The following is a 24,958-nucleotide window of genomic DNA, read 5'->3' as shown; positions in this document are numbered from 1 at the left end:
CTTACTGCTTATATGACCATCATCAGCTTTTTCTTTCTCCACATTTATTTAGTTTTACAAAAGACTTCTGGTTTTTCTAAGATGCCCGTCATGTCTGTCTTTTCTACTTCTCAGCTGGGAATCTCTTCTGATGTGGAACGTATGTTTGGAAGCTTGTTAAAGATGCTTTTGGCAGTTTTTACTGCCTTCCTCTTGAGTCTGTTTAGATGGGGAAATTTTCCAGTATTTTTATGCTAGTTTACTGTTCTCTTATCCAGATTAGTCTGCTGAAATGTAACCTAGTGTTCCCTGGAAGTTCTCTACTGTTTCAAATCTTTTTGGCTTCCTGATTCATTAGCCATATTTTGACTGTCTAAAAATGCTATTGGATCCTTCAGACTAACTTCTTAAAGATGTTTTTGTTTTTTTGTGACTGAAGCTCTTCAACTCTTGATATTTTAGAGGTAAAATACGCCTCTGAAAGTTTCTGCGTACTTGAAGGGTGATTGAATTCCTTTATATATTGACTGTCAGGTTTGGCAAATGCATCTGTGAAACTTCTTCCATATTGTTATTGTTATGAACATCTTAACAGAAACAGATACTGTCTTGAGAGACTAGTCTCAGCATATTTCAATGTAAAACCAAACTAGAAATTATTGGAAATATCCCACAAACCCCTACTTTTTCCTGATATTTGCAATACATTTAACAGGTTAAGATAAGTTTCATACACGTTTCAGGCCAATTTCATGCTTCTGTTATTGTACAATTTTTCCATTGAAGTTGGTGGAGCTATGACTTTTTGCCTCAGTGATAATGGGCTTTCAAGTTTTGGATGCTTTTGCTGAAAAAATCAAACATTGTGCAGTTCACTTATCTTTGATACATCCTCTTTTTGTCTTACAGTTTTAACTCTGGAACATCTGTTGAGTAACTGTGCCTTTGTTTTGTTTGTTTTCAGCCACTGTTGTAAGTTCGGAAAAGTACTTTTAAAAGAATAACATATGTTAGCATGGAGTTATGTAGTATTTAGGTTAATTTGAGAAAATTTGGACCATTACTGACTTTTCTGTGAAAGAAAAGAGTAAACAAATTATTGGAGATGAGCTATACAATTAGAGCTGAGGTGATATTTGGTTTTCCATGATGTTATGCAGTAAGTTTGGTAGCTTTTACTTCTAGGTCAGGTAAAAGCTCTGACTGATTTTCATTGCAGGGCTGGTCTTACAGATCTATGGCTGAGATGCTCTGCTGTAACCATCTATCAAGCTACATTGAAAACAGTCTTTAATCTTTTTATTCCTAGAGGCAGGTAGGAGCTGGTCTAACACTTCTGTAAGTTAAGGCAAATTTGAAAGTTGGACTGATTACACAGAGTTATACAAAGAGCTGAAGTGGTTCTTTGTAAACTTGTGTGCAATCCAAGATCCCTGAGATGTGGGTAATTATGGCCACTTTCCTGTAGTGGAAGTGGTGTGGCTAAAGAAATTATTTAACATTGTTAAGCATTTAGCAGGAATTCCAGTTCTTCAGACCACTGATATCTGACTCTGATACAGTGAATGGTGGAAGCTAGTCATGGCAAAGTTCTAAACTATCTACTTTTGTATTGTATTACAGTACTTATGATTCATTTTCTCCCCCTTAGTAGTTTTTCTGTTTTCCTGTTTTTCAGTTTTTCCTGATAATATGATTTCTAGAAGTGAGTCATTTGGTGACTGTTGAGCAAAACAGTTGCTGAAAGATTTTGTTGTTGTTGTTAATGATCCTATGCCAAATACTTGTACAAATAGTCCTACTCCTAGTGTGAGCCCCCTACCTGATTTTCAGCATATTTACTAGACCTGCATTCAAATAAAACTAAATTTCATCTTTTAACTGTCTTTTCTAGTTTCCTAATCATCAGTCTAGTTTCCAATCATTTTCTATAATCAGTATTCTCACTCTTACTTTATTGCGTCTTGAGTGTAATAATCTCAAACCTTTTCCATTTGGTCATCTCCTGGACCTTGAACTGCTGCTGCCTCTTCCTGTTGCTGAACTTGCATACTCTTACTATCTTAGTGTTTTTAATGTTTATTGTAATTCTGTAATTCCTTCAAATAATGATCAGCTCAAAAGCTATATTCTGAAATTCAGCTCTAGGCAAAACTAATATAGAAAAGTAATCTGAAAATCTGATGCTGTTAATATTGGATGCCATGTTTGAAACCTTCTGCAATTTATTTTATTATGCCTGTTACAATGTAACGATTGCTTTCTGCTGCCATTTTAGGCTTTCTATTACCTAGAGATAAAAGCCTTTAAGAACATCAGTTTATCATTCTGGAATTAACAATAAACTTTCCCAAAAATCTGAATGGAGACATTAACTTCTTTAATATTTCTAATATATATTGTCACACTATTTTAGGAAGACACTGTCTCTCTTTTGCTTATTCCTCAACAGAAATCAAACCAGTTTCTCTGTATTTATGTATTCTCTCAATATAGAGAATACAAAGATAGAGAGTCTGGTTTATCACATCAGTAGTTCAAGATTATTAAATCTTTGGCTTTAAAAATTTTCACTGTAGAAGAGAGACTGATATCTTGGCATCCTTTAGAGTATGTATATATCTGATTTATGCTCTCCTTAAAGTAAAGGCAGATTCGTGCAGGATTTTGTAATGAAGAGCTGGAGCATTTCAACTGTAATGCTATCTTCTCATTGCATTGGTTTATACTTTCTAACATTATGTTTAGCTCACATTTTGAGGCTTGTTTTTTCCTTTTGCATTTATGAGGATCCAGTGGTCATTTCAAAAAGAAAATACTTGCAAGCTACATCATATGAAATGCGTATAAAACTAGATGCATCTAAAATGTCAATGAAAGGGATAGAAAAATACACTTTGAAGTGGTAACTTTAATTCTCTCTCAAAATCACTGTCTTTAAAACAATGAAGTCAATGTGCAACTAACCTGTTATCATACAGAAGATGTTATCCAGGATGTCTCCAAGTGATAAAGTGACAAAGGGATAAAAATCTTTTCTTGAAAAGAAGATTGTTCTTTTTGAAAGAACATTTCAAATGTTGTGAATTAGTACTTTCATGCATTTATCCTTAGTGTTTTAAGAGGCAAGGTCAAGTCAAAAGGATCTCTTTCCCATGCCTAACTTCCCTCATGAAGCATTGCAGGTTGCTCTCATGGGTTGTTCTTTGGTATGTCTTCGAGTGAATTTAAGATTAAATAAACCTGGATATAAAAACTTACGGTCTTTTTCAGAGTAAAAAAGCCCTGATATTGGTGTCTGAACTTTCTGAATACTTATAGAATGGATTTCAGTTAGGACTGTATATTGGAATATGATCTGTTTGGTTTTGATTAAAAATTTTGACATATGCTACTTTGAGATTGGGATTTAAATGAGAATTAACAACACTTCAATCCAGATAATTATTATGCAGCATTATGGGAACAATGGGAAGAACTACTGAAAGCTTAGAGTACCACTCTTAAAGTTTGCCTGTAGTTTGTAATACAACTTTGTAGATTTTTAGACTCCAAGCTCATTTGAATACGTACTATAAATAAGCATGTTTTAATCTATGACTGACAAGCACTGAATGAATAGGGCTTTTTTCAAATAAAGGATTTTGCTACACACTTCCATGTGTTTGTTGCCCTAGGTTTGATTCCTGCAGTATACTCAGTATAGAGCTACAACTTTAAACCATTTAGAAACTGAATCTGGTGTAAAAAGTCACTGCTTATCTGTTAAATAGAAGCGATCTCTGCATATATGTGATGGCACAGTTCTGCAGTATTCCTTCTTTGCAGGTATTTCTGAAATGAAGCCCTTGGCCTAGAAACGTCAGTCATCTGGGACCTGCCTCCTTAAGAAACACTGCTAGAAGTTGCATCTATTACAAAAGGGAAGATCTGTGGTCAGGCTGTTGTTTCAGAAGTGTCTTCTCTGTTGGCCTCCTCGTGAGGTGCCCCAGAGCTTTCTAGTACTAGCTTTCCACACTGTTCCAAGTCTGCTTTTCTCCAGATTTTAGAAGGAAGGAGTAGATTGAAGGGCCAACTGTGAGAGGAGATGTATGTTTCTATATTCCTATGAGTGAACTTGTTAGCTGTAGTTTTTAATATTAAATCATCGAATTTATACTTAGGTGAAAAAAGCTTGGGTAAATTGGGTCTTGTCTTGGTCTTTTGAGTAAATTAACTTCAATGCTGGGTTTTAAATTTCTGTGATAATACCTAAAACAGTGGAGGGGGACTCAAAAAAGGAAAAAGTGAAAAAGATGATAGGCCTTTTATTTTCTCTCTCACACTCTGTTTCTGGGCTTTTTTTATTCAACTGTCAGGAATCTGTTTGATCTGTTTGGTGGAATACATTAAGAGACCATGTGCTGGTTACAAAAAACAAATGTGTTTCTGTATACTATTTTTTGTCTTTCTTGTGAAAATACTGTGGCTGCCAGGAAACTGTAGTAGGAATAGACAGTGGCAGCAATTGATATTACAATAGTTTTAGTGCCTCACACTTGACTATCTAAGCAGTGGGAAGAGAAAATTGAAGTGGAAGGGGTAAAAAGGGGAGGACGGGGTGGATTGGAGTTATTTTTGATAAATAGGGTGGAAAAGGGCAGAGAGATGTGTGGCTTAGGATGTATTCCTGATGAAGTGGGGATGAGATGAGGAACAAGAGAGACCGTAGGTTGGAGGGAAGCAAGGTCTGAGTTACTAGGGAACAAAATGTGAACCCAAGAGAATTACTGAACGGAAAATGGCTAGAGAGAAAAGACGGTAATATGTGTTTTGAAAGGACATGTACAATAAAAAGAAAACAGTAGCTGGGAAGTGACTGCTTGTCTCTCTTAATTTAGCTGTTGCCCCCAAAAAGAACTGAAGGCTTAAAGACAGGGGCCTGAGCTGGAGCTTCATTAAATTAGGGGGGCTGTAGAAAGAAGAGTTACAATTTTACACTGGTGCATATCTAATTGCGATCCCTTAGGCAAATTTTTTAGTCTTTAAGATAAACAGGTTGGTCTGGAGTCAGAGCAACCAGATTAATAGCAGGTTACTTTTTCCTTTATAGATACTTTTAATCACTTTGTTTAGAACAGTTATGTTGTTACAGGCAGAGACCTAACTTTGTCATAACAGAGATTGTGCAGGGCAAGGCCTGGTGAAACACCTGTTCAAAAAGTCCAACAAAATAAGATTCAGTCATTGACAGCCTGTTCAGTTCATCTGAAGACTATCACGTATTTGATGCTTTTCTGTTACAGCAGCCCATGTGTTCGTTACAGACACTTTCTCATAAAATTTTCCTTTTCTATCTGCTACTGAATGAGGTGTAAATAGTGTCAATGCCAAATGTAACAATGACTGTGTTATGCCATGTTCCAATCAATGGTCTCTTTGCAGACTTTTCATAAGTTACTCTTTACAGTGCATTCACGTGCTAGGCAGTACAGAGAGAAGAGAGAAAACACAGCGAAATACCAAAAATGGAATAATATCAGGTGAAGGTAGTCGGTGTGTTTGTTGTTTGGAACTTGCTTGATGCTATTTTTCCTGACAAGTGTAAAATTGAATTTATTATTACTGGACTGTAATACTTTGAGCAGTCAAATATATAACACTGACATACAGTTCTGGGGCTAAATCGAGTTTTTGTGTGGCTGAATGGAATGCCCATCTTGGTTGGATTGAAAAATGTCATAAGGCTTTTTTTACCCAAGCATTTCTGCCAAGTGCGTACAGGAAGTGGCTTTGGCAGTTGTATCCAAACAAGTAACTTCATTTCCTGGAATCTGCTTTTTTGCAAAATGTGGACTTTCAGAAAGAAAGTGTAAAGAGGGATGTTAAGGGGTAGAGGAAAGATCACCCCTAAAAGCCTCTGAAAAGAAGTTTGCCTAAATTATCAAACTCCATTTTTTCTACATATAGTCACAACAGCATCATATCATTTATTTTTTCAAATTGATAGTTTCTTTATATAGCAAAAATAATATTAAAAATCTGTTGAGCATAACTGTACATAATTACTGAAACTATTATTTTTACTAGGGTCCATTTTGCAGTGGTCCATTTTATGTCTGGAAAAAAGGAGACAGCGTTTAGTGTTTATTGGCAAGGCAGCCATAAAGTAGTTGAGATACAAGAGAATGTGTTGTATGACCACACAGGTTATAGAGGAGTATTAGCAACCTGAAGTTTAGTAAATCTTCTATTTACTGTCATAAAAAAAACCCCAAAAATTGAAAGAGAATAGCTGTTATCAGGTATAATTTTCAGTTAAAAAGGAGACATGAGTTGTTTTAACATTAAACATATTCTGCTAAAAATATGAAAATTTTATCTGGCTGGTCAGGTGCTATTTTTTATGCTGTTGCAAATTCATCTTTTTCTAGTCTAACTTGCTGGTTTTGAATCACGCTTTATTTTTTCCTTCTCTTTTTTTTTTCCTACTCTCTTAAAGTTACTATCCTGATTATTTCAATAACAGTGCCTGCAACCTTCCTCACAGTGCTGGATAGCTGCCTATAATATAAGCACAGCCTTCATCTTCCTATGCTTTTAATCTTAGGGTCAAATCATAGATCTTTTTCAGATGCTTGAAAAGCAGTAGTTCAAAAGCTGGTTTGTATCAAACGCTTTTTTAAAGGGTTATTGCAAATGAGGGGCTATTTCAGAATTGCTAGTAGGAAAACAGTACATTGAAAAATGCAGTAGAGATAAGTCATACTGTGATGCATCAGATGGGAATCTTGAAAAAAAAATCATTTTCTTATAATTAATATTGCAAAATCCTAGAGAGAAAAGTAAATACTTATGACAGAAGAAATTTTCGTGTCAGAAAAAATGCTACAAGGTTCACAGATAATGGAAAAATCAGAATATACCCTTTAATAATAGATTTAGTTGGGTACTAATAGAAAGACAATATATAAACCAACTTAGTGTAACTGTGGATTTATGTAGAATTTTTTTTAAGTCATTAAAGGTTCTTTTAGTGGATGAAGAGACAAGAAAAAATGCTTTGGAAGCAGTTCAGTGCAATAATTAATGCACGAGTAAAGATAAGCAAAGATTTTGTATACCTTTCCCAAATGGCAAAGGCTGTGCTTGCTATATCATAAATGGCAGCTGCTGTAGAATTTGTTTTGGGGTGGGAGCTTTGCCTTTGCCTTTTTATTTTTGATACTTCTTTTGATATTCTATTCTTCATGTAATCATCTATTTTTTGATTTTGTAATGTTCACTTTTTAATTACTTATGCAGAGAAACTTCAGACCGTTGTCTTGTTTGCAGTTGTGCCCACTGACTACTTATGCCAGTCTTGTTATGCCTAAAGAAATGAAACTTCTGCTTAGTAAGAATATTTCCTGAATAATGTATGAGCTTCTGTTAACATTTGCCTTTGTATGTTTCTGATTTTTCACTGAATACTTGTGATAAAGTATATTGTCTGACTGAGGTTGTTAGCTGGCTTGGAATCTTATTTTTTTTGTTTGTCCCATTTTTCCTTCATGTTCACTATTGTTTGCGTGCTTCTACTGCTGTGTGGATTTAAATTATAAACAAACCAATTCAGCTTTCCATTGCATTATAAAGGCAATACGTTGCACTGAATAAGATCCCAGACTGAGATGCAGGGTGTCTGGTTTTTATTTCAGCCTTTATTATTTACTAAGTTTGTGAACTTATACAAGTGACCTCATCTCTCCGAACCAGTTTCCTCAATTGTAAAATAGTGGCTTATCTTTCTTGATCACTTTGAGATTTCATGTTCAAAGGCCATCTGTAAGTGCAAAATCTTGTTTTTCTAACATTGAGGAGCAGATGAAACGATTTGTGAAAATAAGACAGTGAATTAGAAGCAATTAGAAGCAGAAACCAATATAAAACCTTGGAAGTCTTGACTCTTCATTTTCAGTCAGCATAACTGTTGCAACACAGTTCTTGAAATTACTTCTCTTTATTGATCGCTAATTTGTTTGGGAAGCTTTGCTGAAAATCTAGGTTATGTTGGCTACTTTATGCAAGCATGGGTGAACATTTCTATATATAGTATGTTTGATATTTATTGTAAACTCTAAGACTAAGCTGCACACAAATATATTTCATGCAAAGCCATCTCTACTTGCTCAGTAAAAGAAAGCAGAGTAAAGCACTCAGAGTGAGCTGGGAAAGTTATGAGTGTTAAAATGATCGTATTATTTATTATGAATCCTTTCTTCTGCGATAGCTCCCCACTTTGATCACCTCTCTTTATTTATGCCATTTATATGCAGCTTTAGCTCTGGGGAGGAATAATTCTAAATATTTCAGAAATTTCCTTTAATCTTTAAGTGTACAGAGAGATAGTGACATCAGTTTGAATAATGGACAGTGTTTGGAACCAGAAGGAGAACGTCTCAGTTTTGTATCAGGAGCGTTAAAACAACCTTACATAAGGAAATTTTAGAAGAAAAAGTCAGAGTTCCAGGCAGACATTCTTTTGATTTTCAGCAGGTTTATTTAATTAACTAAAGCCTAATACAAGAGCTTATGGCGCTAAGATACAGCACATTTAATATTGAAGTAATCTTGTATGACAAGGAATTTCCATAATATATTGTCCCATTTTGATCTTAAGGAAAACAAGCAGTTTAAAGCCATCAAATAAACATAGTGTATTTGGCGTTCAGGAAGAATTATGCTATTTTTCTAGTGATAGTCACTTATTTCAACAGATTTCCAAGGGGCAAAACACTCTTAATTCTGTCTTGACATAAGCAGATTTAGAGCTACAGAGGTTATTGGTGCAAAAATTATCTTTTGATCCTTTGCTGTTTTATATGATTAATTTGCATATTAATCATATAGTTCAGTTGGTTACAAATTTTGGTTAAAAAGGAATTGAAAGATGTAGCTTTTCACAGTGGGAATTGTGCCAATATGAAATGGAAGTTTACTCAAATGCTTTACATGACACTTTTTTTTTTTAAGTGAAGTTCCCTAATATAGCTACTGAGACCATTGAATTTTCACCAGAAAACCTCTGTCGTATGATGAGTCAGAGAGACAACAGGGGAGTCTTGCCTCGGTGAGCAGTCAGTTTTGCCATTAATATCACTGAGACAAGAATGTCATCAGTTTTGATTAAACCGAGAGTTTTTTGAATCACAGAAACAAGACAATACTTAAGATGCAGAAGAACCCAGATTACTTAACTTTTTTTGTTCTCAATTTTAATACAATAGACATGTATTAGGCATCATGAGAATAATTACAGTTTTCCTTTTCTCTTTTTATGTACTGTGGAGACTATAGTCAGAGTAACTAAAGCTGACAATAAATTAGTAGGAACGGACTCTGTAGAGAACATTATCAAGTGATGTGAAATGTGTTGCATGTTATTGTGCAGTTATATACATGTTTTATAAAAGAAAAATAATTTGTCTTTTAAATAATGAAGGTTTCCTTCTAATATTATAGATTTTATTTTTATTTGTTCATTGTCAGGAGGAAGAAAGATTTCTGCATCTCCTTGCTTATCCATGTGTGCACATACATATGTTAGCTGTCTCTGATTTCTATGAAGATACAAGGCGGGCAGAAAATGCCAGTGCATGTTTATTTGCAGGATCAGGAATTTAGCTTCTAACTTAATGTACTTTCTATCATCAGTGTTGAGGATGGCAAAAAAATGTGTAATCATGTAGTGTAGATATCCATCTAGTAGTAAGTGATCTGTAACCACTATAATCTTTGGTAGGCTCGTGGAATTTAAAACATAATATATATTTCTATAAATAGTCATCCTTCAATAAGACAAAAAAAGAAATGGACAAGAAATTGCTAAAGATGCCCAAAAGAAATGGACAAGAAATTGCTAAAGATTGGATGTTGCCAAATCCTAGACTTTATTTTGCCACACTGCAGTATCAAATTAGTCTCTGACTTCTATTTCATGGGGAATCATTGCTGCACATAAAGACAAGGAATGATCATTTTGCTGAATGTGGATATTTATTGTTATGGCAGTAGGACTTACTGTTAATGGGATAGACTACACCAACCCATAACCACAGGATAGAAGGCACTTCCTGCCTCAAGGGACAATTTAAGATGGAAACTTCATCAAAAAGTTGAATTAATTTTACCATGGTGAGGTTTCAGGGATTAAATTTGGAGTTAATATGTACACTTTTGTTTCAAAATGATATTTGTAAAGCCTGACGTGATTATTTCTAATGTTTTCTCTGAGGACAGAAAATAATGTGAATAGCACAGATCTTTTGGTCAACTTAGCAGCAATTACGAGGTCTTAGCTGTGTTTGCCTATTCACTCTCCCTTTGGTAAGATAGAGAAATTCATTCTCTGCAGCGGACATGACCTCAAAGAAGGTGTCTTAATCATTTCAGTGGCCCAATATCGATGGTGGGATTTCACCTGCAGACTATGGGAGAGTGGGAATTAGTTGTCCGGTAACTGATAGTTAACCTTCTGAAGTTTTCCTGTGGCTTTACAATGACAATTTTTAATCTCTGTTATTGTGAAATTGCCAGAGTGAAAGTACTGTCATACCTAAAGTAGCTAAAGAGGGATATCAGTGAATACAATCAGATGATAGGAACTCTCTTGTCACATTAGGAACCTAGAAGCACATAAGTAGATTTGGTAACAATAATTAATGTCTTATTAATTTATAACCAGAAAGAAAAATCACCTCACAAGAGCTTAGCTGTCATAGACTTTGTTGTCAGTTATATTTTTGGCAATAGAAGCAGTATTTCCATTCAGTATACATGATTGTTTCTCTGCATAGGTTGATATATTAGTAGACTCTGATTGCATTTTTATTAAAATGCAACTTTTCAAAGTTGTTTGTAAACTATTATGTAAAGAAAGCCACAGATCTATCTTAGAATTTCTTGAGCCTTAGCTGTATTGGAAGAATGGCAAAAGAAGCATACAGCTGGAGTTTGTCTCTACCATGCAGTCCCACTTATGTCTAACACATGGCTCCTTCTCACCAGCCTTGCTTGAAGTTATTATAGATGCATCTCCTCTTCCAACTGAGGTTACTGTCCCTGACTGCTCATAATTGCCAGACTTCCTGCTTCTGTCCTATCCACCTATCTGGGCTTTACTAGATTAGCAAAGACTTGCTATTTAAAATAAATTTATAAATTTTGACTGAAACCAGTTAGGGAGTACTCATGTGAACAATTCTGCTAGCCAGTGTGGCAGAGGAGTGGAGAAGAATGGCTGGAAAGTTTTATCAGAACCTTTTCTTCTGTGAAATCACAAAAGCAAAATTATTCAGCAAGCACAAAACAGAAGTGTGATATATGTCCATGGTTGGACTTCCCATGTAGCAAGGATATTTTTATGCATTAAAAAGTTATGACAAATAATACAGAGGTTTGGGTTTCTTTGTTTTGGTTTTTGGGGGTTTTTTTTGGTGATATAGACCTCCAAAAGGATCATTCTGTAGGAAGGAATACATGGTTTTGTGGATTAGAGTAGGCAAAATGAGATGAAAGCAAATAGAATGTTGGAATGCTTGGCAGAGTGCCACTTCCCCTTGGTAAAGACATGCTGACTACTTCTGATGATTTTCTTGTCCTTCATGTGCCTGGAAGTGGTTTCCAGGATTAGTTGCTCCATCACCTTCCCAGAGATCAAGGTGACATTGACTGTTCTGTAATTCCCTGGGTCCTCCTTGCCCTTCTTAAAGATAGGAGTGATGTTTACTTTAGTCTTCGGACATTTCTCCCCGTCACCTTGATTGATCAAAGATTAAGAATGGCCTCACAATAACATCATCCAGCTCTCTCACCACTCATGGGTGCATCCCATCAGGGCCCATTGGCTTATGTGTGTCCCATTTGCTTAAGTATTCCCTGACCTGGTCCTCTTCCATGAAGGGTATGTCTTCCTTAATACAGACTTTCCCTCTGGTCTCTGGGAAGGAGCTGAAGGCTGCTCTTGCTAGTAAAGACTGAGGCAAAGGCGGCATTCACTACTGCAGCCTTTTCCATGTCCTGTGGAACTAGGTCCCCCACCTCGTTCAGCAGGGGGCCCACATTTTCCCCAGCCTTCCTTTTGTCACCTATGTGCTTATAGAAGCCCTTCTTGTTGTCTTTGACATTAAGCCATTTTTTCAATGTTGCACTTTATGTAACCCAGTACAAGAATGCAACAGTTAAACATCAACGTAAGATCAGTACATATATGTTTAATATACAGCTCACATAAAATCAACGTGAATATCCAGTGCCACTAGAAACAACCAATGGCTTCAGTCTTGGCAGGCAAAAGAATTTTAATAAAAACAAAGGGAAGATACCTCATTCTTTGCTTCTCCCTGCAAAATGAAATTGCTGGGGATGGAAATGATCTATTACTTTCTTTTTAACAGTTTTCAGCAGCATTGCAAAAGGTCTCGATATAGGTGCATTTTGGTATCCTAAAAACTTGATCAGCTGTTTATATATTTTTTTTTGTCACAAGGACTGTTACTACTTAAAATCTGTTCCGTTATGATTAATTTATCAGTATTTCCATAGAGCCAGGATTTCTCCTGTAAACAATGATTGCTAATGGCTATAACTCAAAACCATGTGAACTTAAGTAAACTTTCTATGGTATATCAAGAATGTTCAAGTTAAAATTTGTCTTTCTGCTGAAGAAATCTGTTTCTGAAGGTTTTCTTCTTGGAATATTAAAAGTAAATAGTATTAATGTGTTGCGCAATTTTGTTCTTAAAAATGTAATGTGCATGCTATTTGTCATTATTGCCAGCAAAAATGGATTTGAATCCTAAGCTATTTGTTCTATTTTATCCTATTTTTAGGGAGTAGTAGGATTTTGGTAAAACTAACTTAAATAAAGCTATAATTAGCATTTTTAATAAAATATTTTGATGAATGCCTCTATTAAAAATGTTTTATTAAAATGTAGATTATAGCTTTATTTAAACCTCCTCAGCCTTCTAGACGATGTTAACACTGATTCAGAAGGCAAGTACACTTATACTTTTGTTTGGCAAAACTGGTTTAAAAAAAGGATGTATATAGCATTCAGAATCCTTTTTTTTTTTTACGGTGTACAAAGATTTAGTGTTTCCTTCACAATTCAATCCTTCAAGATAGTTTTAGGTTTTTTTTTTTTCATTGAAAATAAAATAGATATGGTCAAAAGAGTTTTAAAAAGAAGTAAAAAGCCTTTAACAGCTGAGGAAAGTCCAAAATAATGAGCTGAAGTTTTAGCTAAAGGTAGCTAAAAGTTTTGTAAGAACAATTTGAAAAAGTTTTGAAAAGCTGAAGTGAAAATTCAGCGAAGAAGTTAGCCAGGTTTTTTTATGTATAAGTCCAGGTCGCATTGTTATCTTCTCATTTTCTATTTTGGTTCCTATTTCAAAACCATTACAGATAAAAATGGAAAATATATGTATATATATTACAGATACTGGTAATAACCGCTCTCTTTCTACATGCGCTACCAACTACTTAGGCTTGCTAAAGTGCAACTTTGTGTAACACAAGAGGCACAATGTACTTAATTCCACAGAGAATTCCACAACATATGGTCAGGGTAGGTGTTTAAGAGCATGCAGGCACCTGAGCAAAGTTACACAAGTGTTCTCTCAACTTCTGCTGTTGCATGTGCACAGGACTCCCATTTTGACTATGCTGAACTTCTGGAGCTTATCACATGCCTAGAAGTCCTCAGTTCTGAGACTATTAATTAAAACTCCTGAAGGCTCAGTTTTGTGTGTATACTTATGTATATTGACTGCTTTGACCACTGCTATTTAAAACGTCAGCAATGACATGAGAAAGAGGGGATGCTGTCTGTAATGTAGCAGTTACAGGACTTGTTCAGGAAAGGAGAAAATGCTCCTTCAGTAACTGAGTGCTTGAAATATAGTGTGCTCATTGCTGAGGAGTAACATGCCTAATTAGTTTTTAAAATCTGGACATTAGTACACAACAGGCTACCATGTTCATTGTCAGAGGCAAACTCCAATAAAGCTTCAACAGAGCAAGAATCAAAGTTCATTCTTTTACAATGAAGTTTCACTCATTTCTTAATTGCTAATTTTCAGCTACCAAAAGGAATAAGCAACAGGATTGGTAAAGCGCATTCATCTTGAATGTAAATAGATAGCAAATTTTAAAATTAGTTAATCTAGGTTGTTGACTGGCAAGAAGAGAGAGCTTACCATGGCGTGTATCTCATAGTTTCTTCTCTCAATTCTCTACCTCAGCATACCCCATTCTTTTGGTGCTGGAGTTCCTGCTGAAAAAAAAAAAAGACCAATTTCTCATGGAACAGCTCCTGCACTCCTGTAGTTTATGGCTTGAAATATTAAGATAGCCCCAAGCTGGTACTAATTGATGGTGTACCCACTACAGCCATTTTTTTCTTGTCTACCTAAGATGTAGCGCATACAGACTTCTACTTCAGAAAACCTCAGTATCTTAATAAAGAATAAAGCTAAAATGTAATATGAAATTAAAAGTACAGTGAGTTTCCAAAACCAGATTGATGTTTATAACAAGTCATTTTTCCTCTGCTAAACTGCTCTGAAAATGAAATATGCCTCTTTTGTGGTTTATGGTGTTACTGGCAAGATTGGTGATGGAGACAATTCTCCAGGCACCAAAAATACATGCAGATCTCTACAGATGTCCCTAACAAAAAACTTCACTTGCATTTGGTCCAAGCTGTCATGACTCCATTGATGTAGGTTGTCATTTGGTAGAGTTCTTAAAATATTCTTATCCCACCATTCAGTCATTTTTCTAAAATTGAGAAAGATATATGGAAAAGGAGAATTTAAATACCATATCTATCACTCAAAAAGGCATAGAACATGTAAATGAGGCAAATTTTGTTGTGAGTGTACTATCTTTTTTTAAACATGTTGGTCTAGTTGAAAAAGGCAGGCAAGTTTTTGAACTTAAAAGCCCTTTTTCGGGTCTAAAACAGAAGTGGCAAATGTTGCTACTGCAACGTGGCAAATAGATGGAGGATGTCAAAACATATACATTTAATTTGCTATTACTCAGTCTTAACTGAAATCTTCATCTTAAGCACAGAAGTCTAATTTAAAGTTGATAGGTGACTGAAGTGCTTAATGTATTGGCCCTTTCTTATATTTAGCAAAATTTTTACAACTGCATCAACTGTTGAAGGGAACAGATTTAGACTCCTCCAAAGAGGTAAATGCAGAGTCTATTTCTAATATCCAGTGTTTAATGTAAACTGCACAATGCAGTTTAAGACATATGTCCTGTTTTATGAGAAGTTATCTAAAATGTGTTATTCCAGCATAGGCAAAAGTGAATCTTATTTATTTAGAAGTGGCAGCACAGTTGGGTGGGTCTCCTAAAGTTCTTGTGGGTTTGACTTCATATTTTCCTTTGTATCCACCCCCTGAGCTTCTGCCAAGCCTACCATGCTTCATTTCAGGCTCTTTCTTTGTACCTACTAATTAAGGACTTTCAATGTGTGTATGTATTATACAATCAAATATGATCTCACAGGCAGCTTTAAAGAAGTAAATGGTTGCAAATAGTAGCTGAAAATTATTTTTTTCTCTTTTGACACATACAAGCTGTCATACATGAAATGTAAAATATTTCTGCAATAATGTTGGTATCAGAACATCAGAAAAATGTGGTTGTATCAATAGATACGCTACTTCATTCCTCACTGCTGATATCTGCAAACATTTTGCTCATGCTAAGTTGCCTCTAACTGTGCCCTCGGCTCCTCTGCTCTCACTTTGATAACTCTGCTGCCCCTTGGCTCTTTAAAGAAAATATAAAAGCATAACTAGGTAACATAAAAGTAGGCACACAGTAAATCATTAATGCTACTGCAGGTATTCTACAGCATCTTGAAGCCATGCCATGTGATCTGAGAAATTATTAGAATCCATAACTAATAGAAACAGAATCAGACCAAAATGGTGCTGTTAACTGAGTCTAACACATCATAGGAAAATATGTGCTCTATCAGGTAAAGGTGATGACGGTATATTAAGTTGCTGATAACAGTTTTCTTTTATCCTGTAATTCTCACTAGCATTGTGCTTTGCAACGTTTGACAGGTAGACAAACTAGTATACTAATTTTCCGGAAGAGGAAAATGAGGGAAAGAGTTTTCAATAGTTTCAATCTCTTCACACTGAGATCTCTCTAAGGTTCAATCCGGTATCAGTCTTACCACATGTCAGTAAAGAGCCTAAAATTGCATTTCTGGCTATCATTAGGCATTAAAGTTCAAGTGGCTTTTGTTGCAAAAGTAGAGCTATTAAAAACATACAGCTGAGTTAATATGAAAAATATTTTTCTTACCTGTACTGTTAACTGAGATTTCTTAAAATAATGAAACTGAAGAATTGAATTCAGCTATCATATCACATTTGGAGTTTTGTTGTTGTTGTTCTGTGGTCTTGAGTAATCTTAAAATAGTCAATTTCATCTTGTTTTAAATTAAGTTTATATTTCATTTAACCTTTGTTTTTGAAATACAGTTCAATATTTGCCTTGATACTCCTGCAGAGGAATATTAATTAATGTAAAAGCCTACTCCTAATGGGATTCTTGTAAGTGGTTGGGTTTGGTTTTTTTTTTGGAAGCATTCCAGTTGAACTTTATAAAAATTGACTTTTACAAAGGTGGCATTGTATGTAACATTTTATTTTTGTTCTTTTCTTTTAATAATCTTAAAGCAATCCCAGTATTAGTGATCACATATCCTCTAACAATACTCATTGCAGTAGAATTGGTACTTGTCTTTGATTTGTGTCCAACATACCCCTGTACAAGTTTGTTCTTTGCTGCTAGGCATTTGCAGTGTTTAATTTAGTGGTGATTTCTCTTCTGTTTATAAATTATTTAAACATATATGGAATAGTTTGTCTTGTCAATCAATTAATTTTATATGATAAAATGACACCTAGGTAAATGACCCATGCACCAATTAACTCAAGGTTTTGCACAGTAGAAATTTTCACTTGTGGAGTGCACTCCGAGCTGCCTAGATCAATGTTCAATACCACAATAAACGTGCTCATAGTCTTAAGAATCTGTTCATTTTACCTTCTTCCTCCCCTGTAAAGAAACAAAGAAACTCCAGAGCCAGAGAAAGTAAATTATGCCAATGTTTTAGTTAGTTCATTGAGTCTGAATATTCTGGTTTTCCTTTGAGGCTTTTAACTTTCCTAAAGACTATGTTTTGCAGTTCGACACTGCAGGGGTACCATGAGCAACCTTGTTTTATGTCTTTCCCATTTTTGAATTGCAGTCCAATGAAGGTAGCCATATGTAAGACACATGCTTTTCATGAAGAATTTAGCTGAGCTGTACAGTGGGGAAGTATTTGTTGTATATTGGTCTTGGGTTTGTTTTCCTATTTTTAAGTATTTATTCTTTATTGATTCATTATTCCCAAGCTCTGTTACATCTACTTTTTTCCATTCTGAACAGATGGCTATGATATTTTGAGGGATCCTGGTAAAGATATAATGAATTATGCTTACATGCAAACACTTCTAATACCTTAGTTCTATTACAAAGAGTTACCAAATAATTTGTCTTTAGTTTTATTTGGAAGTGTCCACAGTTCCCTTTTTCTTATTTGATATTAAGTGGAAACACATAATAGCATGAACAGGTTGACAGTCTTCATAAGCATGAAGACTCACAATTCACGCTAGCTGCCATCCTGAAATTCTTCAGACAACCCTCACTTGAATGAGAGCTTTCCTTGAGCCAAGGAGACTTTTTGCTCCTATTGATTTCAGTGGAAGAGTTGGCAGTTCTTGTCCGATAGAGCACTTAGTAGGAATGGAAAGACAAAGTCGTCTTCTGTGAAAATGTAGTTTCTGCAAAACAGATATGTGGGCAGATATGTGGACAGATGCCTTTCTCATCAGAATACATGGTCTGAACAGCTATTCCCAAGAGTTTGCTTTTGTTAACAGTCTTAATGTTCCTCCCTCAGAACAGCTCAACTTGCAACCTTAATTCTTCTCTCCTGGAGAGTTGTATCCAATTCTTTTTGCAGGTTAAACTGGCAGCCTCCGGCATGAGGGCTGCTGGAAACCCCTTAGAGCTCTCTCATACCAGGACCAAAATCTGGTTACAAGGTAGGGTTGTGAGGAGACACTATCATTCTGCTTTCTGACGGAGAAGATATCGATTTCATGCTATTGTTTGACAGATTTTTCCAGAGTTAACTGAAGAGAAATATAAATGTTTTCTGTGGGTTTCACACATTAGACTTTATGAACATCTCCCTCTGAGCAATAAAACCTTTTTGAACAAACAAACCAAAAAAAGAAGGTGGCCAAACTCAGCACTCTGGAAGTGCCATTTCCAGTTTGAGCACTCTTGAAATCTTCATGAAAAAACACTAAAATAAAGTCCTTAAAAATTGTCCAGTATTTATAAACTGGCATCACTAAAGCAAGCTGCAACAGGATTTGTGGATGTTGGATACATTTAAAAATCAGCATGCTCATTTAAATATGCACAACCATGTTTGATCACTTGTGGCAACAAAATGAGGTCTAAGTTTATACACTTGCATGCTCTTACCTACTCAGATATAGTCCTTGAGTAATCCCAGTGGATACTATTTAACTTAAAAATGGCATTCAGCCCTATAATTTCTCTGCTGGCAGTTGAGCATCCATGCCACACTATACCCTACATGTTACTTTAACTTATTTTCCGAATTAAAGTTTGTGAGGCACTAAACAGTTGTTGTTTAGGATGGCTGTAAATAGCATTTGTATATGTCACAGCACAGAATAAATGATCTCTAAATTAGCTAGTGATAGAATAGGGTGCATAATATCTGCCAGGGGCTTTGCTGTTATGCAGGCTTCCACGTGCTGTAGGTGTACAACTGAGTCTTGAAATCGCTTTGATCTTTTCATGTCACCTCAAAAAGTAATCAACCATGTCTAAAAGCCTTATAACATTTTTGCTCAGTGTATTTTGAATTATTACTGATTTCAAGAGTTTAGCCCATTATCAATACTACAGCAAGCTTTCTATTTCTTGGTCATTTCAGATCTTGTGTTGCTCTAGTTCAGAGCTTGTGAGCTGTCATTGTCATTCTGCTTTCTGACTTACCCAAGTTCAATGGGACAGCTGTAATTTGCACATTTTACGAGAGGAGCCGATTGAACCGAAACTTTTTGTTTAATCTGAAAGTTGGTGGAGTGCACTGGATAGGAGTACAGACTGAAATCAAACCTTCAGTGAGAACATTCTTAAACATTCAAATTCAGGATGTGGATCAAACCTGAATTTTCCCAAAATTTCAGCTGTTTTAATTTGCTGTAAATAATGATGGGTTTGCTGTAAATTTCACATTGTGGGTTGGGCATATTTGTGAGTGTTTCAGTATTAAAGCCAATTTACACAACCTAACAGGAAAGGTATAATTAAAATTAAGTTGATACAAAATTTATCACTTTTTAATGCAACCCTGTCAGCTGGAGTTTCATGAATGTGATTGCAAGAAAATTTTATGCTTTTTCCGATGATCTGAATTATTTTTCTGGTAATGATTATTCCAGTTCACATTCTAAAGACTTGATGACATGTTTTTCCTGGTTCTCATCCTGTAGGATATGATGATTCTTCCTTAGATAAGAATTTTCAAATATTTATTTTGTAACACTATACCACGGTATTAAAGAAGGAGAGGAGAAATTGTTTGGCCTGTAAGAGTAAAAGAAATTGTTTTAGCTGAACTGTTCGACTACCTTGCCAAAAATGTGTTATCATCAATGTTTTCTTCTCTCAATTCTGCTTTTATTCGTATCATGTATATATTGCTATACATAGGTTTCAATTTACAGCGAAAACCAGAAATGTAATAGCACCTTGTTTTAAAAGAACATATAGCTTATTTGTTTGAATTAGGCCCAGAAGAAACAGCATGCCAATAATGTTAGTGCACCTTTGCACTTGGAGGCCATTTGAAAGAAGGTGAAGCTACTTTATGAAATTATAGATTAATTTGAGGACATGTAAACAGCATGACTGAAAATACATCAGCCATGGAGAGGGAATAATCTTCTTTACTGAGCAGAATGAAAACTCAACCATTCCATCAGCTTCCAATGTTTCTTGCAGTCTTTTACTAGTATTAACATTGCTGTATTCCCTTATTATTATCCTAAATGTCTCTGTCATTACCCACAGGCTGCAACGTTCTTCTGTAGCTGTTTTATGCTCATATTATGCTGAAGTATAATCTTAATGGTCCTTTTTAAGCTCCTTTCCTTAGATACCATTTTCAGAATGTGATTGTTTACTACTTCATATGTTTCTGTATTTTCTTAAAATGGACTGTATAAACCAGAAAATCTCCCCTTTCCAAGAGTTCTGGGGTTCTATTTTTGTGTGCTTTGTTTGGCTGTACAAATCTACTGCTTCCTAATGTAGCGCTGGAAAATCATTATCAGATTACCTTTAATTTTGGTTGATGCATTTCTGCCAGGCAGAAGCAATAATCCCTGTAATAGTTTTGTTTTCCAAACTTACTTCTACTGTTTTTACTTCTTCTCTCAAAGGCAGCACATTGCCAGAAGGGTTAAATGCTTTACATTGCAGTGTTACGTATGAGTAAGGGTGTTTCATTGTTTATTTTAGGCTCAGCCATGAATTTTGCCCAGGCTTTCTGCACTTAATACAAACTTTTTCTGCAACAAAAGCAATTCTAGAGGGTCAGTTCAGGCCGCATATTAAAATTAGTGCTAGTGATGGGATGAATGTGCTATAAAATTCTGCTTGCAAAGCTGCCTGTTTTTCTTCAAGGCAAGCATGAAACATGAACATTATATTCTCAGGTCATCATGACAGAAAAATATATTTTCCTAAATCCTCTTGCTCCTTTGGATCACACCGCAGTAAAGACTGCACTGTATCTTTCTTTGATTTTCTTATTCAAAAAGGGTGGAGCATTTCTGCGTGCTTTGCCATTCAAACATTCCTGGTGGTTCTATTTTCAACTCAAAATTTTTAAATTAGTAACAGATGTGCTGATTCTTTTGACTGAAACAGAGGGTAAATTTTTCTACTATATTTTGAATAAAGTTTTTTAAACTTTTACTGATTATTGAATCCTGAGTGCTAGTTTTTGTTACCAGCCTTCACCGTAAACGGTATCTTACACCACAGAAATCTCACGGGAGTCAGTGGGGAGTAGTCCTGATTTTGTAAGTATGATGAGGGGCAGCAGAACATATTTGGAGTGACTATAAAATGCAGCTTACGGAGCTAGACCCCAATAAGGTGTAACATCCCAGTATTGCATATCCCAGCCTGTTTAGGTATGTTTTGTTAATTATCATCCCCACTTACACCAAAATTTCAAAGCGTGTAGCCTGGAAAAATAATTGGCATACATGTATACATATGTTATTGGTAATGCTGGTCCATTGGCACAAAATGTATAGAAAACCCTTGCGCAGCAGAACTCCCAGGAAACTTTATAGCTCTTGTGCACAATGGATTTGGGGGTCTCGATAGCTCTGAAGCAAGAAGGCAGGCTTGTGAGTAGGACAGAAGAAAGACTCTAGAGTTAAAAAAAAAACTAAGGAGAATCAAATTCCAGTTTAAGGGATATCATTTTGAGGTTCAAGTTGCCACCATGAGGTTGAATTAGAGGTGGATTTATTTTGCATTTTTCACACAGTTTGAGTGTGAGATTCCTCCCCCTTTCTGCTCCTGAACTATCTTCATTACTGTAATTTATTTAAGTGCAAGTCTCATCCTTTCTCCTTGTTTATTTATTGACATAGATGTACTTGTGATAACACAGATGCTGGTGTAATCTTTTTGTTAAAGATTTTTGTTAAAAATTCTGTTACATTTTTTTGTTAATGCTAATACAGATGCATGATTTCTTACTTGGATCTGTAGATCATCTAGCAATGAGAACTGATAAATAATACAGACTATAATACTTTTCCGTAGTGATTTTTAAAAAGATTTGAAGGCCAAATAGGTCTTGACCTTCTGGCGCACAAAAAGAAACAAACATCATGTTGAAAACGTAAAAGGCAGGAACCAGCCATTTTTGTAGGTACGATACCTGCTTCACTTAAAAGGGGATGAAAAACATTCACTAAAGGGGATGAAACTTATACATAATTAGAAGCAGCCTGAATTTTTTTCTTCCAAGAATACTGGAAATATTCAAGGTATGTTTAGGGGCCAATATGAAACAGGGATGAAAGAAACACAGAAGCAAATTGCAGTTTGCTGTTGTGAAAATACCTCTGGCTCACACTTAAGAATATTTCACATATTTTAAATTTTCAAAGTTTGGTTTTACTTATGAACATTTTAAGTTGTCTTGAGAAATTACACAGCCCAAACATTCAGACTTTAGAGAAGTGAAGTGAAACGAAATTAATTTGTCAGATAAGAGAAATCTTTTGTCAAAAATGCTTTCCCATTGGTGGAACACTGAACTTAGTCTTCTGGGTGCTTTAAGACCCCTGGGCTGACTTGCTATATTTGTCTAAATAGGAGTTAAATTAATGCAAAATGTCTGTCTTTTGATGACTCTGAAGTAGTTCCCTTTTTCTTTTTTTTCTTGGGGCAGGAGGAAAGATGTCACTTGGATGTCAGGAAGCTTTTGAAGTTTTCAAGCGGGACCATGCTGACAATATAACCATTGAGGACAACAAACGGCTTCTAAAACAGAGGTGAGTGTCACAGCAAGATACAGCTGGAGGCAGCCATCTGAGAGTTCATTATGAGTCTGGGCAGGAATGCATAATTTTACACCAGACATCCCAGGCTTCTGTTGAGAACTTGGTACAGAAACTTCACCGTTTCTTACTCGGGATATTTCATATTCAGAAGGCACTGAGTGGTGACAGAATAAAAGTCTGGATAGGATATGAAAGTGGCATGAGGAATCTTAGTGCATCTTTCCCCTGGTTTTATTCATCTTATCTTCACAGCCATATTGAAGCAATGTGGTAAATGACATTCATGATCATGAATTATCTAGAGGAAGTAAGATCTATGTGACTGAATCAATTACTGCAATTTCCATTGTCAAAAATGCTTTACTGGCTTCAGCACTGAGTTGGACAGTAAGCTAGTAGATGTTTAACATATGCTTTTGTCTGTTGTTCCTAACTTGTTTGCCAAGTGATTCTAGCTTCTCTCTGCCAGTTTTGCACTTGAAAACGGAAATAATACTTTCATTCCCCACATTTATTGTTAATGCTGGCAAAACACTTCAAAATTTTCCGGTGAAGATGGTGAGAATGGCAAAACATTGAAAACATGAATTTTCCTAAAGCAGATTTTAAACATCTCAGAAATTAATCCACCAACACTTGTCCATGTTGATTGGATAACAGTACTGTTTCAGTGTCAGTTTTTCAAGTGTTAATCCTCCTTGTACTGCAAGAGAAATACGAGGTTTTGAGATTGGAGATGCCAAAAGTAGATCTCTCAATCTACCCTTGTAACTAACATTTCCCCTAACAGGTTTTTTTCTTTTCTTTTTCCTTTTTTTTTTTGTCCTGGGGTTTTCTCCTTCTCCAGGTTTCTCCTGCTTTCTTAATAACACAATTTTCCCACTTAATAGGCATGAAAGACATTGTTTTCAGGGTCACTGAGTCTTATACTCGTTTACTTCAGTGAAATTGAGGCAAGACATGATCTCCACATCTCTATGACTTATTCAAGATCTTGCTGTTTATCACTTTTCTGAACTGGTTAACTTTCTACCTGGGTCTATAACTTAACCACAGGGACACAAATTGGCAGGTTATTAGATGTACGTAAGAATTTATCCATGTAAATTGGATGTTTAGTAATGCCTTTCTTCTAATCAATATATCAGATGATGCCACATCACTGCATAAATGATTACACCACAATCATTTCTGGCACTGCTGTCTATTGAGCAGAGCACTTCATGGTCACAGCATGATAATGGGAGCAATACAGTTCTGAGCCATTCCCTGAATTTCCTCTAGTTAATCACAATTCTTCCATATTTTCTCTGTTATTACTATGAAGTAAACTGGTATTTCCTTCTGGTTTCAGAACATGTAATAGAGATGGGCAGAACCCACAAAGTTTGACACCAGATTTACTTTCCCTAAAGAACAAAGAGATTCAGACTAATGCCTTGGGTAACCCCTCTCTAATATGCATCAGCTGATTGCTGAAATCAGTGCTAATGTGGATGTTGATACCCTGGAGCAAGACAGTTTTCCCCTGCCATTTGCAGTCATTTTTCGCAAAGATGCCTATAGCTCCAAGTTTACTGAGTTCATTAAAATGGATTTATATCAAGTCCAGTCTGGAATTTGGAATGCAGCCTCTGAACTACCAGTTACACAAAAGCTCTGTCACCCAGCCAGTGTTCAAATTGCACAGGAAGAAGTGTGTGGACACCACATGTTTAAAGGTTACCATAACTTCCCTTTATATGTAGGCCTCTCATGTTAATAATTTTGTTTATAGTTGCATAACCACTTCTGTCATACCACAAACAGTATTTGGTTCACAAATTACTTATTTTTAGCTCTCTTATTTTTTCCTTTGGGTATTTTGGGTAGATTTTCTCGGCTTGCTAATTATATCATTCTTATATTAGCCGAATGGTGAACTGTCAGTGAGCCTAGTTGGAAGTTTGACTGTGATGGTTGCAACTGTTGCTTGGGCTGTGAAATTATTGATATAGATGTGAATATACATAGTCATACATATACAATATACATATATTTTTTCTGTAACTACCTGTGCATAAACAATCAAATGTAATCAGTTGATTAAATCAAATACTGAAAAGCATTTGTCCTGTTCAAAAAAAAAAGTAAAAGAAATACTGGTTTTAACATAAAACTTTTCACCTATTACTTCAGAGCTCTTTACAGGAGCAGTAGCTCAGTACTGTAACTCAGTACCA

The 24,958-nt window shown here is 35.5% G+C and overlaps 1 protein-coding gene across 1 annotated transcript in view; it reads left to right on the top strand.

The window, feature by feature from the left end:
* The window catches only part of KIF6 (kinesin family member 6), a 171,687-nt gene that overhangs the window by 90,516 nt on the left and 56,213 nt on the right, over nucleotides 1-24,958 (top strand). The window contains exon 14 of the mRNA XM_075496206.1: nucleotides 22,625-22,727. Coding sequence (XP_075352321.1) covers nucleotides 22,625-22,727 — 103 coding nt within the window. The remainder of the gene's footprint in view (nucleotides 1-22,624; nucleotides 22,728-24,958) is intronic.

This window comes from Mycteria americana, chromosome 3 (assembly GCF_035582795.1).
Source record: "Mycteria americana isolate JAX WOST 10 ecotype Jacksonville Zoo and Gardens chromosome 3, USCA_MyAme_1.0, whole genome shotgun sequence".
Taxonomy (NCBI): domain Eukaryota; kingdom Metazoa; phylum Chordata; class Aves; order Ciconiiformes; family Ciconiidae; genus Mycteria; species Mycteria americana.
The sequence above is the reverse complement of the archived record's forward strand: the minus strand, read 5'-3'. Positions and strand labels throughout refer to the sequence as shown.